The sequence below is a fragment of the Pan troglodytes genome, chromosome 21, assembly GCF_028858775.2.
Source record: "Pan troglodytes isolate AG18354 chromosome 21, NHGRI_mPanTro3-v2.0_pri, whole genome shotgun sequence".
Taxonomy (NCBI): domain Eukaryota; kingdom Metazoa; phylum Chordata; class Mammalia; order Primates; family Hominidae; genus Pan; species Pan troglodytes.
In genome coordinates, this window is record NC_072419.2 from 12,106,634 (window position 1) to 12,132,678 (window position 26,045).

A 26,045-nucleotide genomic window follows, 5' to 3' on the forward strand; every position below is an offset into this window, starting at 1 on the left:
GAGTGGATTGTTTGAGCTCAGGAATTCGAGAGTACCGTGGGCAACATGGTGAGACCTTATTTCTACAAAAAAATACAAAATTAGCTGGGCATGATGGCAAGTACCTGTAGTCCCAGCTACTCAGGAGGCTGAAGTGGGAGAATCACCTGAGCCTGGGAAGTTGGGGCTACAGTGAGCTGTGATCGTGTCACTGCCACAAAACAAACAAACAAAAAGAAAAGTTAGAATACATCTAGGGTTGCATTATGTTTCTATTGGGCAGTGCTAGCCTAGAGAAAGAAGATGAAGGGAATGTGTAGAGAGGAGAGGTGGATGAGGACATTTAGCTGATAATTCAAGCAGCACAGAGGAAAAGCTGCAGGGGATGGTGAGAGCTGGAAGAAGGGCTCAGAGAGGCAGAAGCACAATTGTATGGGACAAGTGTCTTAGGGCTGAGGGATCTCCAGGGAGTCCTGGGATTTTCGTGGTGCCTGGAATAAGCAGAGATCAGAGTCATAAAGAAGTTAAGTCCTGATTTTCTCAGTGGCGACCAAGTTGTGACCAGAAGCAGGGAGGAGGTCCAGTTCTGGCCAGAGATTCCAATTCATGCTGGAGAAAAGAAATATTTTGAAAGAAGCACCCTACAGGATTTGCTAATGAATCGGAGGTTGGGAATTAAAGTAAAAGAATCAAGGGTGGGCCGGGCGCAGTGGCTCATGCCTGTAATCCCAGCACTTTGGGAGGTCGAGGCATGCAGATCACTTGAGGTCAGGAGTTCGAGGCCAGCCTGGCCAACATGACGAAACCCTGTCTTTACTAAATATACACAAATTAGCCAGGCGTGGTGGCACTCGCCTGTAATCCCAGCTACTCGGGAGGCTGAGGCAGGAGAATCGCTTGAATCCAGGAGGCGGAGGTTGCAGTGAGCCAAGATCGTGCCACTGCACTCCAGACTAGGTGACAGAGCGAGACTCTGTCTCCAAAAAAAAAAAAAAAAAAAAAGAAGCAAAGGTGACTAAAGATTTGACCTGAGAAACTGGAAGGATGGAGCGCCTGTTATGCGGAAGACAGCAAGTAGAATGTTTGAGAAGGAGGGGTTGCACATGACTTCATACTGGGATATGTTAAGTTTGAGAGACCTGCTAGACCACCTGCTAGATTCTGAGTAGGCAGTTGTCTAATAGGGGTCTGCAGTTCACAGGAGAGATGAGGCTGCAGGTATAAATCTGAGGGTCTATACCACATAGATGGTATTTAAAGCTATGCAACTTGACTTCTGAAATTAAAAGAATTATAGATCAATCCACAGTCATCTCCCTGTCGCTTGCTAAATAACAAAGGCATAACTAACAGCTAATTCATTCTTAAGGGTGCATTTTTTTGCAGATGTATATTTCTATAGACATTTGGCTCAACCTAATATTACAGTCAATGTGTATGCCCTAGACAAATACCAGCTGACAGAGTTAAGAATTCAGAAGCCAGACTAGGGATTCTACATTTCATAATGCAGAAATCCTATAGCAGCTGCTCATCAAAAGCTCTCTACCCTCTGCTCACAAGTTGCTCTTGCCTCATTGCAGACATTTCCCTACATACCTAGAATTTTGTTTACGATGAACAGAATGTTGGGTAAGAGTCTCTTGAGCTGAAACAGTTACACCCCCGCAGCTGGGAAAAGCTATTCCCTCTGCGTTAGGCCAACGGGTGAGTAAGCAATTCTCTCATCTAGACCCACAGCATAGAGAACCCTGTACAGAAATTACCCAACAACATACACTGAAAAAATAAAAAGGTAGTGGGGGGAAAGTGCGTCAAATGAATCCTTCTTCCCCTTTGTAGCTCCTTGGTTAGCTAAGAAAACACAAATAAACTCTTCATTACCACTGTTTAACCCTGGACTGGTTCTGCTTTCCACTTCCCTCAGGAAGCCCACACCTCCTGATACAACCCATACCACGGTTGCCTTCCCTCCTGGATGTCACAGAGAAGGATTTAAAAATGACTCCCGGCCAGCATGGTGTCTCACGCTCATCACATTGGGAGGCCTAGACGGGAAGATCGCTTGAGGGCAGCACTTCAAGGCAAGCCTGGGCAACATAGGGAGACCCTGTCCCTATTATTTTTTTTTTTTGATGTTAAAAAAAATTTAATTTAATTAAATAAAAATGGTTCCCAAGTCAAAGAGAATAAAGAACCACAGAAGTTAGGTGTTAGATGGTCACCACTGAATTACTGATTTTACTGATAAGGAAATTGAAACCCAGAGAATTGAACTAACTTGCTCAAGCTCAAAACTGGTTAGGAGCAGATTCAGAACCAGTGCCCTGGCGCTCCCCTACTTTTTTTTTTTTTTTTTTTTTTTGCTTTCTCTTTTAACTTTTTGTTAGGGAAAATTTTAAACACATGCAAAGGTAGGCAGAATAGATACTCATCACTCAGCTACAATTATAACAATTACCAACAAGTTGCCAGAATCCTTTTATCTATCCTCTCTTTTTTGTACCGGATTGTTTTAAAGCAAATCCAAGATACTTGAACTTCTATTAAATGGGATGGAAACAAATAAAAGACAAACACTTTTTAAAATCCAAGATACTATATCATTTCTCTTGTAAATACTTTAGCATGCTTCTCTAACTGATAAGAATATTTTAAAAACACATGCCATCAAATACCCAATAAAGCTAACACCCAATAAAGCTAACAACAATCCCTTTAATATCACCTACTATCTGTCCATATATATGTATTTTTTTTCTTTTTTGAGACGGAGTCTCGCTCTGTCGCCGAGGCTGGAGTGCCATGGTGCGATCTTAGCTAACTGCAACCTCTGCCTCCTGGGTCCAAGAGATTCTCCTGCCTCAGCCTCCTGGGTTCAAGCAATTCTCCTGCCTCAGCCTCCCAAGTAGCTGGAACTACAGGTGCATACCAACATGCCTGGCTAATTTTTTGTACTTTGAGTAGAGATGGGGTTTCACCGTGTTAGCCAGGATGCATATTTATTTATCTGATTATCTCAGGGTATCTTTTTACAATTGGCTTGTTTGAATCAGGATTAGAAAGGTCCGTACGTTGCATTTGGTTATCATATCTCTTAAGTCTCTTTTATTCCATAGCAATCTTACATCTCTTTTTGTTTTAATGCCATTGGTTTTTTGGAGAGGATGAATCAATTACCTTCTAGAATATTCCGTGTTCTGAGTTTGGCTTTTTGCTCCCTATGGTGTCATCTGCATCCTATAGTACTCTGTCCCCTGTATTCCCTGTACACTGGAAAGTCAGATCTAAAGCCTTGTTCAGATTCAGCTTTCTAGGGAAGAAGAATTGATAAGAGATATTGTGCTTTTGCTATGGCTACCCATCTGGATGGCTCATTACTATGTTTGGTGATGCTAGGGCCAAATGCTCAGCAGGTTCAGGTGTCGTGAGCCTGATCTCTTTATCATAAAGTTCCCTGTAAACCTTTCACATCGTGGTTCTAGCATCTCCTGATGATCATTATTTACATTTATTGTTTCATTCATGCCTGCAAGATGATTTTTTTTAATTCTATCATTCCTTTTGCTTCTATTATAGAATTCTTCTATAAAGGAAAACTTTTCCTTATCACCGACTTGGTGTTTTTGAAATACAGCTGATGCGGGGCACAGTGGCTCATGCCTGTAATCCCAGTACTTTGGGAGGTCAAGGTGGGTGGATCGCTTTGAGTCCAGGAGTTCGAGATCAGCCTGGGCAATATGTCAAAACCCCATCTCTACAAAAAAATACAAAAGATAGCCAGGCCTGGTGGTGCATGCCTGTAATCCCAGTTAGTCAGGAGGCTGCGGTGGGAGGATCACCTGAGCCTGTGAAGTCAAGGCTGCAGTGAGCCATGATTGCACCACTGCACTCCAGGTTGGTCAACAGAATGAGCCCCTGAAGAAAGGAAAGAAAGGAAAGAAAGAGAAGAAAGATGAAAGAAGGGAAGGGAAGGGGGAAGGAAGGAAGGAAAAAAGGGAAGGAAGGGAGAGAGAGGGAGGAAAGAAGCAAGGGAGCTAATATAGAAAGGTAGGATAAATGCTTGATTCTGTCCCTTTATTTCTCAATTGTCAAAGAACTGACCTATTCCCTGGAAAATTCTAGTGGTGACAAATGCGGGGGGTCTTGCTGTTGTTTCATTTTGTAATTTTGTCATTATGATATGTTTCAGTCTATTGTAAACATCTGTTTTGGTGCTAAAACTTGTCCCATCATAGGTGAGTCGGTTCTGGGTTCCTTTGACTTCATCCTATTAGTGTTTGATACCTTCCTTGCTTTCGACATGATAAGCGGTCCAGTGCTCACCTCATTCATGCCCTGCTCTAGACCTGTGAAAATCTATTTTCCTGCTGGTCCAGAGTGACTCATGTGCCATTCCACAGCCTCCCTGTTCGTTGGACTTATTTGGGTCACCGTTGCTGGCAAAGAGCTGTGGTCATTAGAAGTTGGTTTTATTAGGCCGGGCACAGTGGCTCACACCTGTAATCCCAGCACTTTGGGAGGCTGAGGCAGGTGGATCACAAGGTCAGGAGTTCAAGATCAGCCTGGCCAACATGATGAAACCCTGTCTCTACCAAAAAATACAAAAATTAGCCGGGCGTGGTGGCATGCGTCTATGATCCCAGCTACTTGGGAGGCGGAGGCAGGAGAACTGCTTGAACCCCAGAGGTGGAGGTTGCAGTGAGCCGAGATCGCGCCATTGCACTCCAACCTGGGGAACAAGAGCAAGAGCAAGACTCCATTTGAAAAAAAAAAAACTTGGTTTTATTGGCCACGCATGGTGACTCATGCCTGTAATCCCAGCACTTTGGGAGGCTGAGGCAGGAGGATCGCTTGAGCCCAGGAGTTCCAGACCAGACTGGGTAACATGGCAAAACTCCATCGCTACAAAAATTTTTCTAAAATCAGCTGGACATGGTGGCATGCACCTGCAGTTGCAGCTACTTAGGAGGCTGAGGCAGGAGGATGGCTTGAGCCCCCGGCACCAAGGCTGCAGTGAACCGTGATCATGCCACTGCAGTCCAGCCTGGGTGACTGAGTGAGAGCCTGTCTGAGAGAGAGAGAGAGATTGAGAGACTGATGCTCAAACAGAGATTCACACAGGTGGAGGCAGGATTCCAATGCATTGCATGTTGCGGCTGTTGAGCTTCATGAGGGGGTAACCACGTGCTCACCACTGAGCCTCCAGTGCCTAGCCGTGACTTGGTGAAATTCTGTCTAGTAGGTATCTCTGCGTTATGTAAAATCATGAGCAATTCCTGTACCCCAAATAGTGCCCCACAGGGAAACTGGGAACTAAACAATACAAGCTATAGCACTTCCCTGCCCATACTTGAGCTAGTCCAGTACAGGATTCACTGCCAGAGTCACAGTAAAGGAGTCTTAGCTTCTGCATTTTTGCCATCAATAGTCATTGGCTTCCTTATTTCCTAATGTTTCCCAAACTTAAAAATGATTAGTTACAAGAGGTATAAACATTTTGGGGACTCCTCTTTGAGCCAAAGTCATCTCACTAAGACTCTACCAATGTGCTAGTGGAGTTGTTGGTCCAGACTCCACACACTTTGGTGACAACCATGAAATGCTTTCAGAGGGGAAGGTGGGTGGCACGCACCTGTAGTCCCAGCTAGGCATGGTGGCATGCGCCGTAGTCCCAGCTACTTGCGGGGCTGAGGTGGGAGGACTGTCCAACACATGGACATTGGGGAATCTTCCAAGACGCACCTACAAATTCCCAGAAGGGACCAGCTGGGAATTTATGTGCCATGTGCATCTCTGGGATATTTCCTAAGAGAAGAGAGGCTGAGGCATGGTGCACAAATTCCGTATCTCTGGCAGAGTCCTCCACATGAAACTGCCTTTGCAAAATTAGACAGAGAAATCTAACATAGCTGACTTCATCCTTCCTCTAACCTCCAAGCTGTTCTTGGTCATTTCTGGGCATAAGCCAGACTAACTTTGGGAGACATTTAGTTTATAGTTTAACCTTAGACTACCATAGCCCTTCCCAAAACTAAATCACCTTTGTAAAACTAATGAAAGGCCGCAAGGTTAGGAGAATGAGAAGGGCCTGAATTCTGCTAAGATGGAGGCGTAAAGGATAAACAGCCATTGTTCCGGAGGTCACAAGATTTGCAACTTCCCCAATCTCTCTTGTAGATAACATCACTATTGTAGAACCTAAGATTGGTCTTTTGAGGTGTCTTTTCAGACTTCTGCACTTCTGACAATTGGCTAACTCCACCCAGACTCATGACTCATGACTAAGCAGTCCTCTGGGACCCCCACTCAGAGGCAAACCATTTTCCATGCCCCTGTGATAGCATCCCCAACCAATTAGTAGCATTCCCTAGTCCCCTGCCCACCAAACTATACTTGAAAACCCCTAAACTCAAAGCCTTCACAGGGATCAGTTTGAGTAATAACTCCATCTCCTGTGTGGTGGTAGGTCTTGCATCAATTAAACTCTTCACTGTAATGCCATGGTCTCAGTGAGTTGATTTTGTCTGTGCAATGGGGAGGACAAGCCCATCAGGCAATTACAGAAACATGCTGGGAGCCTAGGCACCTCTGCGTCTGCTATCCACATGGCCACTTCCTTCTAACACCAAGCCTGGGATATCTTCATCACACTCATTCCCCAAACCTTGGCCCTTTTCTCATGGAACAACCTTGCTGAAAGTCAGTGGAGACAGACTCTCACTTCTATCTCAACTAGAGACACTAGTTGACACAAGAAACTGTGCTTCTAAAGATCACTTATAAAGTTGGTTTCTAGGAACTTGGAGACCATTTACCCATTGGGTATTTTTTTTGTTTTTTGTTTTTTTTTCCTGAGATGGAGTGAGTCTCACTGTATTGCTCAGGCTGGAGTGCAGTGGCATGATCTTGGCTCACTACAACATCTGCCTCCCAGGTTCAAGAGGTTCTCCTGTCTCAGCTTCCCGAGTAGCTGGGATTACAGGCATGTGCCACCATGCCTGGCTAATTTTGTATTTTAGTAGAGATGTTGACCAGACTGGTCTCAAACTCCTGACCTCAAGTCATCCATCCACCTTGGCTTCCCAAAGTGCTGAGATTACGGGTGTGAGCCACCAGGCCTGGCCTTCATCATGATTTTAATTTGCATTTCCTTAATGGCTAATGATGTTAAATGTCTTATCATGTGTTTGATATTCTTATATCATCTTTAATATGACATATCCTCATATCTTTTGCTCATTTTTAAACTGAATTTTCATTTTTTTTTTTCTTGGTTGTTGTTTTATGACAAGGTCTTGCTCTGTCACCCAGGCTGAAGTGCAGTGGCACAATCACAGCTCACTACAGCCTTGAACTCCTGGGCTCAAGTGATCCTCCCACTCAGCAGTAGTTGGAACTACAGGCATCACTGCACCTGGCTATTAACGTTGAATTTTCAGAGTTCGCTGTCAGAGATTTGTTTTGCAAATTTATCTCTCACTTTGTAAACTTGTCTTTTCTTTTTTTTTTTTTGAGACGGTGTTGCTCTGTTGCCCAAACTGGAGTGCATGGGCACAATCTCGGCTCATTGTAGCCTCAACCTCCAGGGCTGAAGTGATCCTCCCACCTCAGCCTCCTGAGTAGACGGGACTACAGGCATGTGCCATCACACCTAGCTAATTTTCGTATTTTTTGCAGAGATGAGGTTTCACCCCGTTGTGCAGGCTGGTCTTGAACTCCTGGACTCAAGCAATTTGCCCACCTCAGCCTCCCAAAGTGCTGGGATTACAGGCGTGAGCTACTATGCCTGGCCCTTTTTGTCCTTTTAACAGGTCTTTCATGGAGCAACAGTTTTACATTTTTACAAAGTCCAATTTATTGATTTTTAAATTTTATGAATGGTACTTTTGGTGTCATGTCTGAGAGATCTTTACCAAGCCCTAGGTCCTGAAGATTTTCTCCTACGTTATCTTTTTTTTTTGGAGACAGGGTCTTGCTCTGTTACCCAGGCTGGAATGCAGTGGCACAATCATGGCTCACTGCAGCCTTAACCACCTGGGTTCAAGCAATCCTTCTGCCTCAGCCTCCGGAGTAGATGGGACCACAGGTGCATGCTACCATGCTGGGCTAATATTCTAAATTTTTGTAGCAATGAGATCTCGCTGTGTTGCTCAGACTAGTCGTCATCTCAAAGGTCTGGGATTACAAGTGTGAACCACCATACCCAGCCTGTTATCTGCTAAAAGATTTGGGGTTTTATATTTTAATCTATGATTCTGAGTTACTTCTTGAATAGGTGTAAAATTTAGGCCAACGTTCACTCTCGTGGCATTGGATGTCCCATTGCTCCAGCATTTTTTCTTTTTTTTGAGACAGGGTCTCACTCTGTTGCCCAGGCTGGAGTGCAATGGCACAATCTTGGCTCACTGCAACGTCCGCCTTCCAGGTTCAAGCGATTCTCATGCCTTAGCCTCCTAAGTAGCTGGGATTACAGACGCATGCCACCACTAATTTTTGTATTTTTAGTAGAGATGGGATTTTGCCATGTTGGCCAGGCTGGTCTCGAACCCCTGACCTCAAGTGATCCACCCACCTCGGCCTCCCAAAGTGCTGGGATTACAGGCGTGAGCCACCACGCCTGGCCGCTCCGGCATCATTTCTTAAAAAGACCATCCTTCTTTCAGTCCTTCATTGAATTGCCTTTGCATGTTTGTCAAAAAGCATTTGGCTGTGCTTGTGTGGATTTTTCTATTCTAGGCCCCTGATCTATGTATCTATCCTTCCGCCAGTACCAGTTTTGATTCCTGTAGTTACATAAGTTTTAAAATCAGGTAGAGTGATTCCTCCCACTTGCTTCTTGCTCAAAATTGTTTTTAGCTATTCTAGTTCCTTTGCCTCTCCAAACAAATTTTAGTTTTTTCATCCAGGCTGGAGTGCAGTGACGTGATCTCGGCTCACTGCAACCTCCACCTTCCAGGATCAAGTGATTCTCCTGCCTCAGCCTCTCGAGTAGCTGGGATTACAGGCTCCTGCCACCATGCCTGGCTAATTTTATATTTTTAGTAGAGATGGGGTTTGACCATGTTGGCCAGGCTGGTCTCGAACTCCTGACCTCAGGTGATCAGCCTCCCAAAGTGCTGGGATTACAGGCATGAGCCACTGCGCCCGGCCCCTGCTATATTCTTAATATAGCAAATTAGTCCAACACTGATCAGACTCTCAAGCGAACTCTTCTGGCATTTGATAAAGTATCAAGTTATTTACAAATATTTAAAATATTTAAAAGTTATTTTAAAAGTTATTTTAAAATATTGAGCAACTACCCTAACACACATAACATAAAGCTATACTAATCGCATGGATGACTCCCAGGTACCACACACTGAGACAGAACTTGGGAGGAGGTGGAATGGGAGCAGGTTTGGCAGAAGGAAGGAGGAAGGAAGAGCTCTGTTGAGGTATGTTAAGTGTGAGATGCTTATTAGACCTTAAAGTGGAGATGGGGACACAGTTGGATGTATGAATCTAGAACTTATTTGAGAGGTCTGGTCTGCAGAGAGATACATTTAAAACTGTGGGATGCCACCGAACTTTTGCTGAGCTTTTATAGCTTTCTTCCTGTTAAATTAAGTAGTTTGGCTTTGCAAGTAAGCTTCAGAAGTTCACCCATCCGACCCACATTTCTATTTTCATGTTTAAGTAAATTTAGTAGAGGACTAGATAAATTATAGTATTCCTCTTATTATTCCTATACTAATATTACTTTCCTCATTACTTTTAAACACTTGACTTTCATGTCATTTCCCTTCTTAAAAATCATTAACTTTTATCTCCTATACCATGCTAAGCTTCTCTCTGGCATTCACAATATATTCTCCACTGTCAAAATGGCTCCTTCATTCCTCCTGAACACACCACGAGTATGACCCTGGCCTCTGACTTTATGCAGACTGCGCCCCAAACTGGTTTCACAACTCCCTTGACCTGCACCTCTATCTGTAAGAGCTTGAGAACTCTATGAAGTCTCCAACTGTTCCAGCCTATCATCTCCCCTCCTCATCTCCACATACATTTGCATGGTAGTCTTCATCATATGATCTCTTGCATTTTAAAAACCTCAGACCTACTTCTCAAATTGTACAAGCTCACTAAGAGGTCATATTGGAATGAGTTTCCAATCATGAATGCCAAAATCATGCAGTATTTCCAATACAAATACTTTGCTTTCTACCCAAAAATACATGATCCAAAACTAAAATGCAAAGGAATAAATCAACTATATCCAAATCTCAATTAATAGGACTCCATTATCAACCTAGAGTACCAAGCCAGTAATAATGTGAGAGGCAGAATTTAGTCAGAGGCATAGAGAGCGAGCCTAGGCAGAAAGGGCAGTGAGTGTCCACCAGGACTAATGAGGCGACCTGCCCCAGGCCACACAATTCCTATCCAAGGCAGCGCCCTTTTCACTACCAGTCCACCAACTGCGGGATTTAGGTGTGCTGTCCCAGGAAGAGGCAACCAGGCCTGGGGGAAAAACTGTACCTTCTTCTTCCACTTAAATGGAATAACTATCCCTGTATTTCTCCTCAGTCTGCATGGAGCAAAAAATTGGTTTTAGCATAATCCATCAAATACATGACTCCAAGCAACCAGGACAGAGATCTCCATGGGTAAACATACAAACACATGCAAACACACACACGCACATGTGAGCACACACATACTCCAGACATTATGGCCAAGCATGCCATACAAAACTGTGTTTATCGTGAAACAATCTGAGTTAGGAAACTAGGATTGTTGCCACCACCATTTATTTATCTAGTTCATAACTAAGGATAGAACACTATAGCAGTGCTAGAGATGCAAAGACGTCCCTGCCCTTAAGGGGCTTACAATCTTACTGGAGAATATAACAGGCACATAAGAAGCTGGACTACAAGGAAGCATAAGCTAACAAATGCCAGACTTCGGAAGGCAGCGTAGTTTGAGAACATGGGATTCAGAGTCACGAAACCCACATCCTAGTCCCAACCCAGTATATCAGTTAACCTCTCTGGGTTTTTTCCCAGCTACAACATTAAATAGTAAGACTGAGAGGCTGTCTGCATGTTTCCATCATCATTCAGATCAAAAGCTGAGATGAGCTTTAGGGAGGAGGCTGCACCTGAGCGGGACACTGAAGGAAGGCAAAGGAGGTGTTTCAGACAAGCAAAGCAGTACTGAGGTAGCTGTAAGCTTGGAGTCTGGAGGGGAGACGACAGACAAGTGTCACAAGGAGCAACGGCAGAGAGGTGGGTGGGTGGCAGGAAGTACCACCACACTTTCCACACAGGGGTGAGTGGTGTGCCTCACATTTACATCCGATCATTTACAGTACATAATTCCAGAGAGTAGAAAATACCAGAGGATAATGGCGGCATTTTTTCAAACATTTCACTTGATTTCCATAAAGTATAAAATAATTTAACATTATACCTCTACATTTCAAAATTCACATCAATAAACCATCCTAATTGTTAAAATGCAAACCAATTCAAAGTTTACATTCTTAGTAAACATAACTAAATCTCTTAATTCAAAAGGACATTTGATACAAATTATATTACTCCAGTAATTCCAACATTCATTTTCCACCATGTTCCAAGCACTGTGAAAATAAAAATGACTATGACAAGGTCCCTGCCCTTGAAGAGCCTGCAGCCTGGCAGATGAGACAAAGATCAACTCTGCCTACCTAGAACGGAATTCCTGTGATGCACAGCCTGATCAAGGTACGAGCCGTGGAGCACAAAGACGGATTCATCCTTCCTGAAGTTTCCACAAGGGCTCAGGAGAGAGGTCTTGGGCACAAGAAGAAATGAGTTTGGCAGAGAGAAAGTGACTATGGGAGGAGAGGGCTCCCAGGCAGAGGACACACGGGCACAGAGAGGAAGTCCAGGGCCAATGACAGGGACAGGGTGGCTGAAGCAGGGTGTAAAAGGCAACAGCTAGTGATACGAAGGCCCGGACTTAGTCCTGTGAAAATAAGGAGCCATTGCTTGTCATGTTTTAATCATCTACTGACACTGGTTCATAAGGTCAGGAAGAGATAGGACAGAAAGTGAGCAGGAAGGTTCTGTCTGTATTGTAGGCAGTGACTGTCTGCTCTCCCCAGCAACTAAACTGCTCAGAAGCCACACTCCCCATGACCTCCTTCCTTCATCCTTTCTTCTGTCTCCTTTCTCTCTTTATGATCTGCTTCCCCTCTGTCCTTGAGTCTTCAAAATGGAGCCAGCATTGGGAAGGCATAGGAGAGGAGCAAAGGAGCAGGACTAGAAACAAACATATATGGCTAATCGAGTTACTATAAAGAAATGGTAACCGTATTGGACAAAGGTCTGCTGATGAAGGAAACTAATTCTTTTTCAGGAGTTTTCCAAAAGTGCCCAATTCACACCAAAATGTTGGAAAATCTCATACAATGTGGGAAAAGTATACAGAACCCTTGCAGAAGACTCCATTTCCTAAACTATTTTGCATTAATATCAACGTTACAAATGCAATACCATAGGATTTCAGAGCCTATCTTCACACAAATAAGATCTGACCAAAATTGCATTGCTTAGCTTAAAAAATACTACACAATGTATAATTTCAAGTCTTAGGTTCTCAGCTACTACCAAAATATGTCAATATATGAATAAACTGCCTTGTGAAAAACATGCAGTAAAAGGTAGATGCAAATAAGCCATCCCTTTAGGGTAGACACTATATTAAAATTTCTTGTCATATTATAAAACCATTCTACAAAAGTAACACCTTCTTGAAATTTCATTTTGTAATGAAGAAAATAAATCTGTATCATTTTATTTAACATTCATTCTTTAAGTTACAGTTAACACAATCTGCTTCTAATCCAAGAAATCCTAGTATAATCTGAAATACATGCATATACATTTAGTAAGACCTACATTTCTAAATAAATTACATGCATGATATACAATAAAGAATACTAATATGAGAATTCAGGACATTTATTTTTCTGCATGGAAATTTAACTACTGTATAACACACGCACATAAAAAACAAACCCACAAAGCAACAGTGTGTAATAGGTAGTGAGAGACACACAAAATAAGCATATTTAAAACGCCTACAAACAGCCTTTTTTTTTTTTTTAGGCAACAAAATACGTCCAGTCCTTGACATCTTCTCATACTCACCTAGCACCACAGATGCAAGGACCTAACAGTAAACATGTACAATCTCATGCTTAACACCTAAAGCATGCACTGAATTGAATTTGTATGTTGTGATCTATTCTACTAAGTATGCAATACATACTTTTTCTTACTAATATTTTATACATTAAATTACCCTGCAGCATTTTGAAATTTTAACATTGATGTAAAACAACTTTTGAAAGATTTATGAAACAAGTTTCGAGGTTCACCTTCAGGCCGGTTTGGTTAAGTGGAAAAATGGCAGCAGCCTCAAGGTTCATACTGAATGAAAATGGTGTTGTGTGCATGTCAACCCATGTAAAAAATACCTATATACAGGATGGCACAAAGATTTGTGCAGTTGGAATCACCAGTGCAAATGCATGCATTTGAGGTACTTATTTTTTTCATGGTCAGGTATAATTATGCATAGTCATTTTCCTTAAGTGCTAAAGATTTCAGACCTGATCAAATGAAAAGCTCTAAGTGTAAATATGAGCTATTTATATAGTTAATTTCAAAGTGCTATGCTTTTAATGAACATACGTTTAACATTATAGATTTATATATTTAGTTTAAAATATTTATATTACCAACCAATAAATTTTCTCACTATAAAGAGACTGACTGGCAATCATACCTGGCCAAGTAATTTAAATAGCATACTTGCAAGAACTGTAGTGAAAGAGTTAAATACTTCATTATTGCTTCATTGAACTGAGAAGCCCAAAAGGCATAGATCAACAATGCTCAGTGATGAAAAATGAATACCCAGAACAGCGGTGCATGCCCCCAAAATGACCTCTGTGCGATAAAAACTAAGCATTCTCCACGTTATCAATGCCGTTGGCATCCACATGGATATCAGACTCCCCACACAAAGATGAGGGAACAAAGCGGCTAACAGTGGGACACAAACAGCTCTTAAGCTCTGGCAATTCCTGCTTCAGGCGTTCCAATTGCTCCACTTGGAATATATTTGGTTGTTCGGGCATCCAATCATATATCCTATGATGAAACAAATACAAAATACATAAAATACTGTAATTTTATGGTTTACCTAAGACCTGCCTGACTCAACCTTTTCATAAGAATTCATTTACAGAATGCCTGGAACATCCACATCAGAGTTTTTGTTTTGTTTTAAAGATGAAAGTATCCATTCTCTTTTTTAAAATTTCTCTTCTTCCCAGTCTTTCCAATAATCCAGAATAGCAGCATGGCCCTTTTGTACCCCCGATGCAATGGAGCTCAACATAAAGCAGCTGAATCAGAAAATGAAATGTCTAGTTTACTTGTGATCTAGCTTAAAGTATTTGCCCTCCAACTTGCCCTTTTTTTAACAAATGGAAATCTATAAAAAACTGACTGCTCTGACTTCAAAGTCACTAAAGATCAAGATAAGAAGACTGCTTACCAGCGTGGGAACTACTCTAAAGCTGCTCAGTAACGTCAGACACATCCAGAGTGGAGAACTCTGAAAGAGCCTCTGGTGACCTGACACTGGCACTACCCATCAGCAGAGAAAAGATGGCCTCCTGTGCCTGAATGTGACAGCCAGGCAACTATGTAAGGCAGTATCAGAGAATCTTTATGACATCACAGTAGGAAAGAATTTTTTCAACATGATAAAAAATATGGTGACTCTAATAAATATCTGACTGTATTAAAATAAAGAGTTTCTATTAATTATTAAAGACATATCTAAGAGAATGAAAAATGACCTCTGGGTCAAGGTATCAAGACAGAACAGAAGCATCTAACTTCGTTCTCTCCCTATATTCCATTAAAAATAAAACAAAGATTCTTTTTAATAAAATCTGTAAGTATGAGAAAAACCCAAGAGACAAAGCTACAACATTTTGAAAGCTGGAAAACAGATGGATAAATAAGAACTGAAAGTTTGTCAGTGAGAGAACTGAAAAGGCTGGCTCACAGGCCAGTGGTAGGAAACAAGAGCAGAGTTAAAAGCAGGAGCAGATCGATGTAAGACGGCGGACTGTCAAACCAGAAACCACCCCTACTCCTAATCCCCCTATGAAGAGGAGAAAACAGAATCTAATCAGGAGGTTGCTAACCCAGAACACTATATTAAACATCCTCTACAGAACAGATGGGCACTCTGGTTTTTTTTAAAAAAGATAAAAGCAAAACTTGACAAGCAAACCTGCCGCTGATCTCTAAGTTTGATCCTGTTGACTTTTGGGCTCTGTACAACCACATCCAGTTGTCTAGTAATTTAATGTCTAGCTGTGACTACTCACTTTTTAAGGATGGTGTTGAGCCCATGTGGGAAGATGAGAAAAACAAACGGGGAGGATGATGGCTAATTTACATTGAACAAACAGCAGAGATGAAGGGACCTCAATCACTTTTGGCTAGAGACTCTACTGTGTCTTACTGGAGAATCTTTCGATGACTCAGTGATGATATATGTGCAGCTGTTCTTAATGTTAGAGCTAAAGGTGATAAGATAGCAGTATGGACTACTGAATGTGAAAACAGAGAAGCTGTTACACATATAGAGAGGGTATACAAGGAAAGGTTAGGACTTCCTCCAAACATCGTGATTGGTTATCAGTCCCATGCAGACACAGCTACTAAAAACAGCTCCACCACTAAAAATAGGTTTGTTGTTTAAGAAGACACCTTCTGAGTATTCTTCTGAGTATTCTCATAAGAGACCAAGTCAAGCAATCGAGATTTTGGAGCTGAATCAAAGCCTCTTCAAAAACTACTAGAGTGGACTGGATTTAAATTTAATTTCCATCCAAATGTTGCTAAGATGTAAGAGAAGTCTCATTCACTGAGGTGGGAGGACTGGAACTCAGGAGGTCAAGGGAGCAGTGAGCTGAGATTGTGCCACTGCACTCCAACCTGGGCAGCAGAGTGAGAGAGAACCTGTCTCAAAAAAAAAAAAAAAAAAAAAAATCCTTAATGACTTCAGGGAAATAGCATGTTCATTAAATGAGAATAGGATGCTAAATATATGGAAAAAAGTACATTCAGAGAAAAAAAGATAGTTCTTGGAAATTAAAGACACAATAGCAGACATGAGAAACTCAACAGAGGCCAGGCAGGGTGGCTCACACCAGTAATCCCAGCACTTTGGGAGGACAAGAAAGGCAAATTGCCTGAGCTCAGGAGTTCAAGACCAGCCTGGGCAACATGGCGAAGCCCTGTCTCTACTAAAATACAAAAAATTAGCCAGGCATGGTGGCGTGCGCCTGTAGGCCCAGCTACTTGGGAGACTGAGGCATGAGAATTTGCTTGAACCCAGGAGACAGAGGTTGCAGTGAGCCCAGATTGCAGCACTGAACCCCAGCCTGGATGATAGAGTGAGACTATCTCAAAAAAACAAACAAAGCAAACAAACAAAAAACATAAAAGCTCAACAGAATGAGTAGAAAGTAAGATTGAGAAAACCTTTCAAATGAAGCAAAAAAAAAAAAAAAAAGACAAAATAGGAGGGAAAAAAAATGAAAAATCTGGTCCAAGAGCTATTTGATTCAAACAAAAAGACTTCTATAAAGAAAAAAAAAAAATCCAGAAAATTGAAAGGGTCAAAAATCAAAAGAACTATTTTTGAAAAAATTTTCCTGTGTTTAAGAACATGTATTGACAGACTAAAAGGGTTACCAAGTGTCCAGCAAAGTGGGCAAAGCCAGACCCACAAGAAAACACATCTCTATAGAATTCCCAAACTCTGGTAATAAAAGGAAGACCCTCAAAGCTTCCAAACAGGAAACACAGATTACATGTGTGAGAACATAATCAAGGTGGCTTCACACTCAGCAGCAACACTGGAATGGTAAAGATGATGGAGAATGTTTCTAAAATTCTAAAGTATTTCTAACATAGAGTTCTATACACAGCCATGATATTTCTGGACATATAAAACGTCAAAAACATTTACCTCCTGTGTCCACCTTTCTTAAGAAGATGCTGAAAGACATGTCCCATAAAACTCATTGAACCAAGAGAGGAAAAGATATGAGCTACAGGAAACAGGAGATCTAACACAGAGAATGGCAGGGCACAGGATGACAGCTGTGCACAATCAACCAATCAGTACTGGAGCAGCCCGGTGGAGAGGCAGACGTGTTGAGGGCTATTACTCCGAGAGAGACACTGTCACTCTAGCAGCTATGTTAACCTAAGAACAGAGTGCCCTCATGAGCCTGAACTGGCATATTACTTAAATATGGTCTAACCGTGTGCTGATTAAGTTTCCACATTACCTGAAGGATTATAATGCTTTGGCCTACTCCTGAGAACTGGTAACAGGCTACAGTGAGTGTAGAACCAGGAAATACAGGACAGCCCACTCCTGCTATACCTCCGATGCCTGACCCACAGGCAGATGTGCTGAGCTAGAGACCTAGCGGGTCACACAAACAGTTCGGAAAGTGAAGACTAGAATTGAAGCGCGCACACACACAAAGAAGGACACGCATGAACAGGAAGTATCTAAAGGACGCTTGGAATTGTTTCAGGTGCATACTTGTAAATATACCTTATCTGTGTACTGGGTTGCCGCATAAAATAAGCTGGGTGCAAAAAGGTTTGAAAGTCATTGTACTATCAATAATGTTCACAGCAACACTATAAAATAGCAATTACTTGGCAGCAACCTAAATGTTCCTAAATAGCAGTCTAAGTTGTGGTAAAGACAACAATGGAATATTAATAAGACCACGAAAAGGAGTAAGGTATAGCTACATGCAACAATATGTTAATTTTAAGAACATAATTACAAGTTTTATGAAGTATATTTAAAGCTTGAAACTATACAAAACTACAGCTGGGGCAGGAGAATCACTTGAACCCAGGAGCTGGAGGCTAAGGCAGGAGAATCACTTGAACCCAGGTTGCAGTGAGCCGAGACAGTGCCACTGCACTCCAGCCTGGGTGACAAAGACTCTGTCTCAAAAAAATAAAAAGAACGGCCTCTTACTCATCATCCTAAGTGCAAATTTTCCAAACAAAATACCAGAAAATGATATGTAGCAGTTGAGTGTTTGATAATTGAAAACACACTCACACACTCTCACCACACCTCTCTCCAATCCAAAATGCCTCAAAGGCTCCAAGTCACTAATCATTCAAAACCTTCTATGTGATATCTAAATTTGATAATGGAAAAAATAGCATAAGCAGATTATTTAGAAATAGAGGTAACTGCCAGAAGAGCCAAATAAAGATTTGAGGGGACACGGTCTTGGCCAGAGACAATGGAAGAAATAGGTACAAGAAATTATTGGTATTTTAAGACTTATCAAACTATTTGAATTTTAAAACTATATACACATGCTTTTTTGAATAAAATTTAAAAAAAATTTTTGAGGGTAAAAACCAACTCAACACAACCCACCTTTCCCCTCCTCAGACCCTATTAGGAATCCAGTGCCTGGCCACCTCCCTGAAACCCTCAACAGTCATGCCCTGATTTACACTCTTGCCTCTGCCTAGAACACAAATCTTGTCAAAGTAAACATAACCACTCCCCAAATTCCAACTCAATTCTTCCTCTTTAAAGCGCCCAAGCCAGGGAGAACTTTCTTGAGCACCTGTTATATCATGTATCTTCCTATTCTCCATTAAATGTCAACATTTGATTTCAACCAAGTAAAGCCCTTGAGATGAAGAATCTGCCTGAAATTTGTATACTCTACAAAACCATAAATGATATAATCTCATAATATACTTCCTTGTCAGAAAATATTTGTAATCATTCCTTGTAACAAAAATACACATATAACCATACACATTCAAAAATTTGCTAAAGCCAGTACTTGTTCCAAATTATTTAAAATTTTAATTAAATTAGTTGGAAATGCTGAAGAGCGCTATGCGTCACTCATGCTATTTCATGCAAAATTAACCAAATAGTTTAAAAGGCAAGTAGGTAGGATTTACTTGGACTACAATTTTAAAACCAAACTAATTGAGACAAAATACTGGAAGGAAAACAAGCTTTATTCAGAAAGTAATATAACTTTATGGGAAGAATAGTAATATGAACCAAATCTAAGGAATGTATTGTTTAAAGCAGGCCTAGTGAGATTTTATCACTTACTCTTTGTGTAACACTTCTCAAGCACAGGCAATCTTCGTTTTACTGCACTTCGTCTTCTTTTTTTAAATTTCTTATAATTTAATTTTATTTTATATGAGATGGGGTCTTCTCCCAAAGTGCTGGGATTACAGGCATGAACCACCATGCCCCACCTGCGCTTTTCAGATACTGTGTTTCTTACAAATTGAAGCTTTGTGACCACCCTGCACCCAGCAAGTCTGTTGGTGCCATTTTCCCAACAGCATGTGCTCACTTCATATCTGCGTCACATTTTGATAATTCCCACAATATTTCAAAGTTCATTATGATTCTATCTGATATGGTGATCTGTGATTAGTGATCTTTGATGTCACTATTGTAATTGTTTTGAGGTGCCACGAATCATACCCATAAATCAGTGTGTTCTGACTGCTCCACTGACCAGCCTCTCCCCTCCCTATCTTTCTGCCTCTCCTCTGGCCTCCCTATTCTCAGAGACACATCCATACTGAAATCAGGCCAATTAACCTTACAATGGCCCCTAAGTGCTCAGGTGAAAGAAGAGTCTTAAATCTCTCAATTTAAATAAAAAACTAGAAATGATTAAGATTAGTGAGGAAGGCATGTTAAAAACTAAGATAGGCTGAAAGCTGGGCCTCTTGAACCAAACTGTTAACCAAGTTATGAATGCAAAGTCCTTGAAGGAAATTGAAAGTGCTACTACAGTGAACACAACAATGAAAAGAAAGCAAAGCAGCCTTATTGCTGATAAGGAGAAAGTTTTAATGGCCTGGATAGAAGATCAAACCAGCCAAAACATTTCCTTAAGCCAAAACCTAATTCAAAGGGCTTAACTCTCTTCAGTTCTATCAAGGCTGAGAGAGGTAAAGAAGCTGCAGAAGAAAAGTTGGAACCCAACAGAGGTTGGTTCATGAAGTTTAAGGAAAAAGAAGCTGTCTCCATAACGTAAAAGTGCAAAGTTAAGTATCAAGTGCTGATGGAGAAGCCGCAGTAAGGTATCCAGAAGGTCTTGCTAAGATCACTTAAAGTGGCTACATTGAACAACAGATTTTCTTTTCTTTTTTTTTTTAAGACAGAGTCTCGCTCTGTCACCCAGGCTGCAGTGCAGTGGTGTGATCTCTGCTCACTGCAAGCTCCGCCTCCTGGGTTCAGGCCATTCTCCTGCCTCAGCCTCCTGAGTAGCTGGGACTACAGGCGCCCGCCACCACGCCCGGCTAATTATTATTATTATTATTATTATTTTGTATTTTTAGTAGAGACGGGGTTTCACCGTGTTAGCCAGGATGGTCTCCATCTCCTGACCTTGTGATCCGCCCACCTCGGCCTCCCAGAGTGCTGGGATTACAGGCGTGAGCCATCACGCCTGGCCGAACAACAGATTTTCAATGTAGACAAAACAGCCTTCTATTGGAAGATGCCCATCTAGACCTTTCATAGCTTGAGAGATGTCAATGCCTGGCTTCAAAGCTTCAAAAAACAGGCTGCTTCTCTTGTTAGGGGCTAATACAACTGATGATGAGTTTAAGTTGAAGCCAATACTCATTTAACACTCTGAAAATTGTAGGGCCCTTCAGAATTACGCTAAATCTACTTTGTCTGTGCTCCAGAAATGCAACAAAGTCTGGATGACAACACATCTGTACACAGCATGGTTTACTGAATATTTTAAGCCCATAGTTGAGACGTACAGCTCAGGAAGAAAAAATATTACTGATCATTGACAATGCACCTGGTCACCCAGGAACTCTAACAGAGATTGCTGCTTTCATACCTGTTAACACAAAATCCATTCTGCAGCCCATGGATCAAGGAGTCACTCTGACTTTCAAGTCTTATTACCTTAGAAATACATTTCAAAGACTGTAGCTGCCACAGACAGTGATTCCTCTGAAGGATCTTGGCAAGGTAAACTGAAAACTTTTTATCATTCCAGATACCATTAAGAACATTTCTGATTCATGGGACAAGAGCAAAATATCAACATTAACAGGCATTTGGAAGAAGCTGATATCAATCCTCATAGATGCCAGAGAGGTTCAAACCTTCGGTGGAAGAAGTCACTGCAGATGTGGTGGAAATAGAAAGAGACCTAGAAATAGAAGTGGAACCTAAAGATGTGACTGAATTGCTGCAATCTCATGATAAAACTTTAACAGACGAGGAGTTGCTTCTTATGGATGAGGAAAGAAAATGGTTTTTTGAGACAAATCCACCCAACAAAGATGCTCTGAACATTGTTTAAATGACAACAAGAGATTCAGAATATTACATAAACTTAGTGAATAAAGCAGCAGCAGGGTTTGAGAAGATGGACTCCAATTTAAAGATGTACTACTGTGGGGCAGGGAGTGGTGGCCACCTGTAATCCCAGCACTTTGGGAGGTAAAGGCAGGCAGATCACCTGAGGTCAGCAATTCGAGAACAGCCTAGGCCAATATGGTGAAACCCTGTCTCTACCAAAAATACAAAAATTAGCTGGATGTGGTTGTGCATGCCTGCAGTCCCAGCTACTCGGGAGGCTGAGGCAGGAGAATCACTTGAACCTGGGAGGCGGAGGTTGCAGTGAGCCGAGATTGTGCCATTGCACTGCAGCCTGGGCGACAGAGCGAGACTCAATCTCAAAAAAATAATAATAAAAATAAAGATGTTTTGGCAGGGCGCGGTGGCTCACACCTGTAATCCCACAGCACTTTGGGAGGCCAAGGCGGGTGGATCACTTGGGGTCGGGAGTTCAAGAACCTGGCCAACATGGCAAAACCTCTTCTCTAGTAAAAATACAAAAATTAGCCAGGCATGGTGGCAGGCGTGCGCCTGTAATCCCAGCTACCCAGGAGGCAGAAGAATCGCTTGAACCCAGGAGATGGAGGTTGCAGTGAGCCAAGATCATGCCACTGCACTCCAGCCAGGGTATTAAGAGTGAGACTCTGTCTCAAAAAGCAAAAACAAATAAAAAAGATGTTTTACTGTGGGTGAAAAATGCTCTTAAACACCATCATGTGGGACAGAGAAATATTGTGTAAAAGGAAGAGTCCACGGGTACAGCAGACTTCATTTGTGTCTTATTTTAAGAAATTGCCACAGCCACCTCAACCTTCAGCAACCACCACCCTAATCAGTCAGCAGCCATCAACATCAAAGCAAGACCCTCCAGCAGCAAAATGATTATGATTTGCTGAAGGTAGATTGTTAACATTTCCTAGTAATAACGTATTTTAAAATTAAGATATATACTGTGTTTTCTCAGACACAACGCTACTGTACACTTGGTAAACTACAATGTAGTATAAACATAACTTTTTTTTTAGACAGAGTCTCACTCTGTCACCCAGACTGGAGTGCAGTGGCACGATCTCGGCTCACTGCAACCTCTGCGTCCTGGGTTCAAGTGATTCTCCTGTCTCAGCCCCGAGCAGCTAGGATTACAGGCACGCACCACCACACCCGGCTAATTTTTGTATTTTTAGTAGAGACAGGGTTTCACCATGTTGGTCAGGCTGGTCTCAAACTCCTAATCTCATGATCTGCCCGCCTCAGCCTCCCAAGGTGCTGGGATTACAGGCGTGAGCCACTGCGCCCGGCCTAAACATAACATTTATATGCACTCGGAACCAAAAGATTTAGGACTTGCTTTGCTGTGGTGGTCTGGATCCCAGCCTTCACTATCGCTGAGGTACACCTGTATGCGCAAGTCTACTAATCCCTCAGCAGAGTAAATGACATCCCTTCTAACCCCAAATGTCTTTATACTAAAGAAACCTTTTTGACTCTCAGATTAGTGGCTGCCAAAGAAGCTGATGGAAAAAAAAAGATTTGTTCAATAAATTATTTGAATCCCTACTGGATGCCCCACATTGTTCTAACCTCAATAGCAATGAACAAATCAGGCAAACAGCCTTGCCCTCCTCATGGAGCCTATATTCTCATTTGCATGTGTGCATTAGTGCCAAGGAGGATGGAGGAAAGGGGCTAGGGAGAAAAACAAGTAAAATACAACACAGAATATGTGGTGTGTCAGATGATGATAAATGATATGGAGACAAGTCAGGAAGTGCACTGTGAATAGAAGTTGTTATTTGAAATCAGTTATTCAAGAAAGTCCTCACTGAGGTGACATTTAAATTGTTACGGAAGTCTTTCTCCAAAGAATGGGAAACAGCAGATGGGGGAATTTTGTGGAAGGTCAGAGAGGGAAAGAGGGTTGGAAGGTCGTGGGGTGGCAGATTGGCTCATATAGGGCCCTCAGGCTTCAGCTTTTCCTTTAGGTGACACAGAAAACTGTGGGAGAGTTTTAAGTAGCAACATGATCAGAGATAGGTCTTAAAAGCTTCCCTCTCACTACTGTAGTAAGAATAAACAGCCTGACCGTTAAGGGTAGAGGCAGTCACCAGGGGGCAGACTACCTCAACAATCCACACCAAAGATGAGCTGCTTTACTTGAGTGACAACAGTTAACTTGGTGAGTAGTCTGATTCAGGATATATTTTGAAGACAGAACAAAAAGATTTTCTATCTGACTGGATTTGGGGTATGAGATAAAGAACAGTCATGGAAGACTAAGAATATGGTCTGAATTGTCACTTATACTGAAATCAGGAAGACTGTAAGAGGAACAGGTGTCAGTACCTGGAAATAAAAGTCTACAGAGGTCTAGGGAAGGGTCTGAGTTGGACATACGTAAGTGTGAGAACACAGAAAGTTATGAAAAGCCACAGAATTGGACAAGAGGAATGAAAAAGTCGGTATAGACAGAGAAGAGGTCTAAGGGCTGGCAGTCACCCTCACCCTCAGGGTGATTTAGTATATATATCTGAGTTAGGGCCCAGTCATTTGAATCCTTAACAAGCTTCCCAAGTGATTCTGCTATCCTTCAAACTTTGAAAACACCCACAGGCAAATGTCAAGATAACCTCAGGCTGAACTGCAGAATTTTAACTTAACTAAGTTTAATTTTATTTATAATTTCGTAAGATGAAATCTATACTTCTAAATTCCATGAAAATTTTTCATGAAAAACAAATACCTATCATAAATTAGACCATTAACTCCAAGTTCCTTCAATTTCCTTCTGTTTTCAGGATCATTGGTATCATCACCCCAGCAGAATATGACTAGTCCCTTAGCTTTTGCCTCTTGAATATAGGATGGGTTTCTGAGCAAGTCTTCAGTATGTACATTTATCCCCTAGAAGAAGAAAAATTAGTTGTGCATGAAAAAGAAACATTAACTGCAAAGCTAAATGCTCACACTCTAAATCAGTGCTCTCCAAAGTACAGCAGGCGGGAAAAGAAAATGGTAGATTTTTTTCTTCCAATTACTTTATCTTATTCTTTTTAATGGACACTTCATACATAAATATATTCACAATATATTAATATATACATAATGTATAAACATACATATTGAATGTGCAGTCAAAAAATGTACTAATGGAATGCTCTATCAAAACAAGTTCACGTTCATCTGTAAAATGGGAATAATATTTTTAAAAGCATACAGTCTAAACATTTTTAAATTATTCATAAAATCTATTCAGAAAGTTAAACTAAAAAATTTAACGTATGCCTATAACCAATTTTGTACTTAATGTAATTGTTTTTCATCCTGAGATCTAATATCCTCGCTTTTAAGTAGAGCCACTTGTTTGCTACTGTTTAGTCAAAACATTAACATTCGATGGGTAAAGTAATATGAAATCTTTACTACTACTCCAAAATAGAAAACAGAACATTAAAAAGATAAAAATTCAAACATAACTTACCAGTAGATTTTCAAACTGTGCAAAGCTCATTGCAATGGGGGTTGTCCGAGATCTGAGGTCCATGAGTTCAGGATAAATCTCAGATTTTCCTTGAGTTAAAAATAGTATGGGATATTTGTTCTGCTTTTGCCGAACCCTGAAAAGAAACAATTTAAAAAATACCTTTCAGTGGGGGGTAACTGTAATATTCCTTTTTGGAATTTTAGAAAACACTGAAAGTATAAAGAAAACAAATGAGGCCGGGCACGGTGGCTCACAACTGTAATCCCAACACTTTGGGAGGCCAAGGTGGGCAGAGCACTTGCGGTCATGAGTTCAAGACCAGCCTGGACAACATGGCGAAATCCCATCTCTACTAAAAATACAAAAATTAGCCGAGTATCATGCACAGGCCTGTAATCCCAGCTATCGAGGAGGCTGGGGCACCAGATCACTTGAAACCTGAAGGCAGAGGTTGCAGTGAGCCGAGATCACACCACTGCACTCCAGCCTGGGCAACAGAACAAGACTCTGTCTCAAATAAATAAATAGATTTAAAAAAAAAAGAAAGAAAGAAAACAAAGAAACATATTCCCATTTCTCAGCTAAAACCACCATTATTAACATGTGTTGCCTTTTCAGGCCAGGTACAGTGCAGTGGCTCATGCCTGTAATCCAAACACTTTGGAAAGCCAAGGCAGGAAAGTCACTTGAGCCTAAGAGTTTGACACCAGCCTGTGAAACAGGAGGAGACCTCATCTCTACAAAAAAATACAAAATTAGCCAGTCTTAATGGCACGCATGTGCAGTCCCAGCTACTCAAGAGGCCAAGGCAGGAGGACTGCTTGTGCCCAAGAGGTCAGGGCTGCAGTGTCATCATCACACCACTGCAGCCTGGGTGACAGAGTGAGATCCTGTCTCAAAAACCATTTTTTTTAATAAAAGATAAATACAAATTTAAAATTTTTCTATACAAGAGCTAAAATATTCTCAGATATCGGCAGTGATAAATCCCTAGGGAGCTTACAATATGGTAAGGAGTATATGACCTGCCTGTAAA

At 41.5% G+C, this 26,045-nt stretch overlaps 1 protein-coding gene and 1 pseudogene across 6 annotated transcripts in view; one reads left to right on the forward strand and one right to left on the reverse strand.

Moving 5' to 3' along the window:
* Nucleotides 1–10,761: 10,761 nt before the first annotated feature.
* GPCPD1 (glycerophosphocholine phosphodiesterase 1) overlaps nucleotides 10,762–26,045 on the reverse strand; it is a 66,724-nt gene continuing 51,440 nt past the window's right edge. For 5 of the 6 annotated variants that reach the window (XM_009436763.5, XM_514503.6, XM_009436765.5 and 2 more), the window contains 3 exons: nucleotides 25,007–25,142; nucleotides 24,269–24,429; nucleotides 10,762–14,177 (listed from right to left, as the gene is read on the reverse strand). In XM_009436763.5, the coding sequence (XP_009435038.1) occupies nucleotides 13,988–14,177; nucleotides 24,269–24,429; nucleotides 25,007–25,142 (487 nt within the window). In that variant the 3' untranslated portion in view covers nucleotides 10,762–13,987. Of the gene's footprint in view, nucleotides 14,178–20,885; nucleotides 21,338–24,268; nucleotides 24,430–25,006; nucleotides 25,143–26,045 lie in introns of those variants that run through there. The other variant, XM_063802500.1, reaches the window with a different exon arrangement.
* LOC104003520 (eukaryotic translation initiation factor 4E-like) lies at nucleotides 14,516–15,826 on the forward strand (annotated as a pseudogene).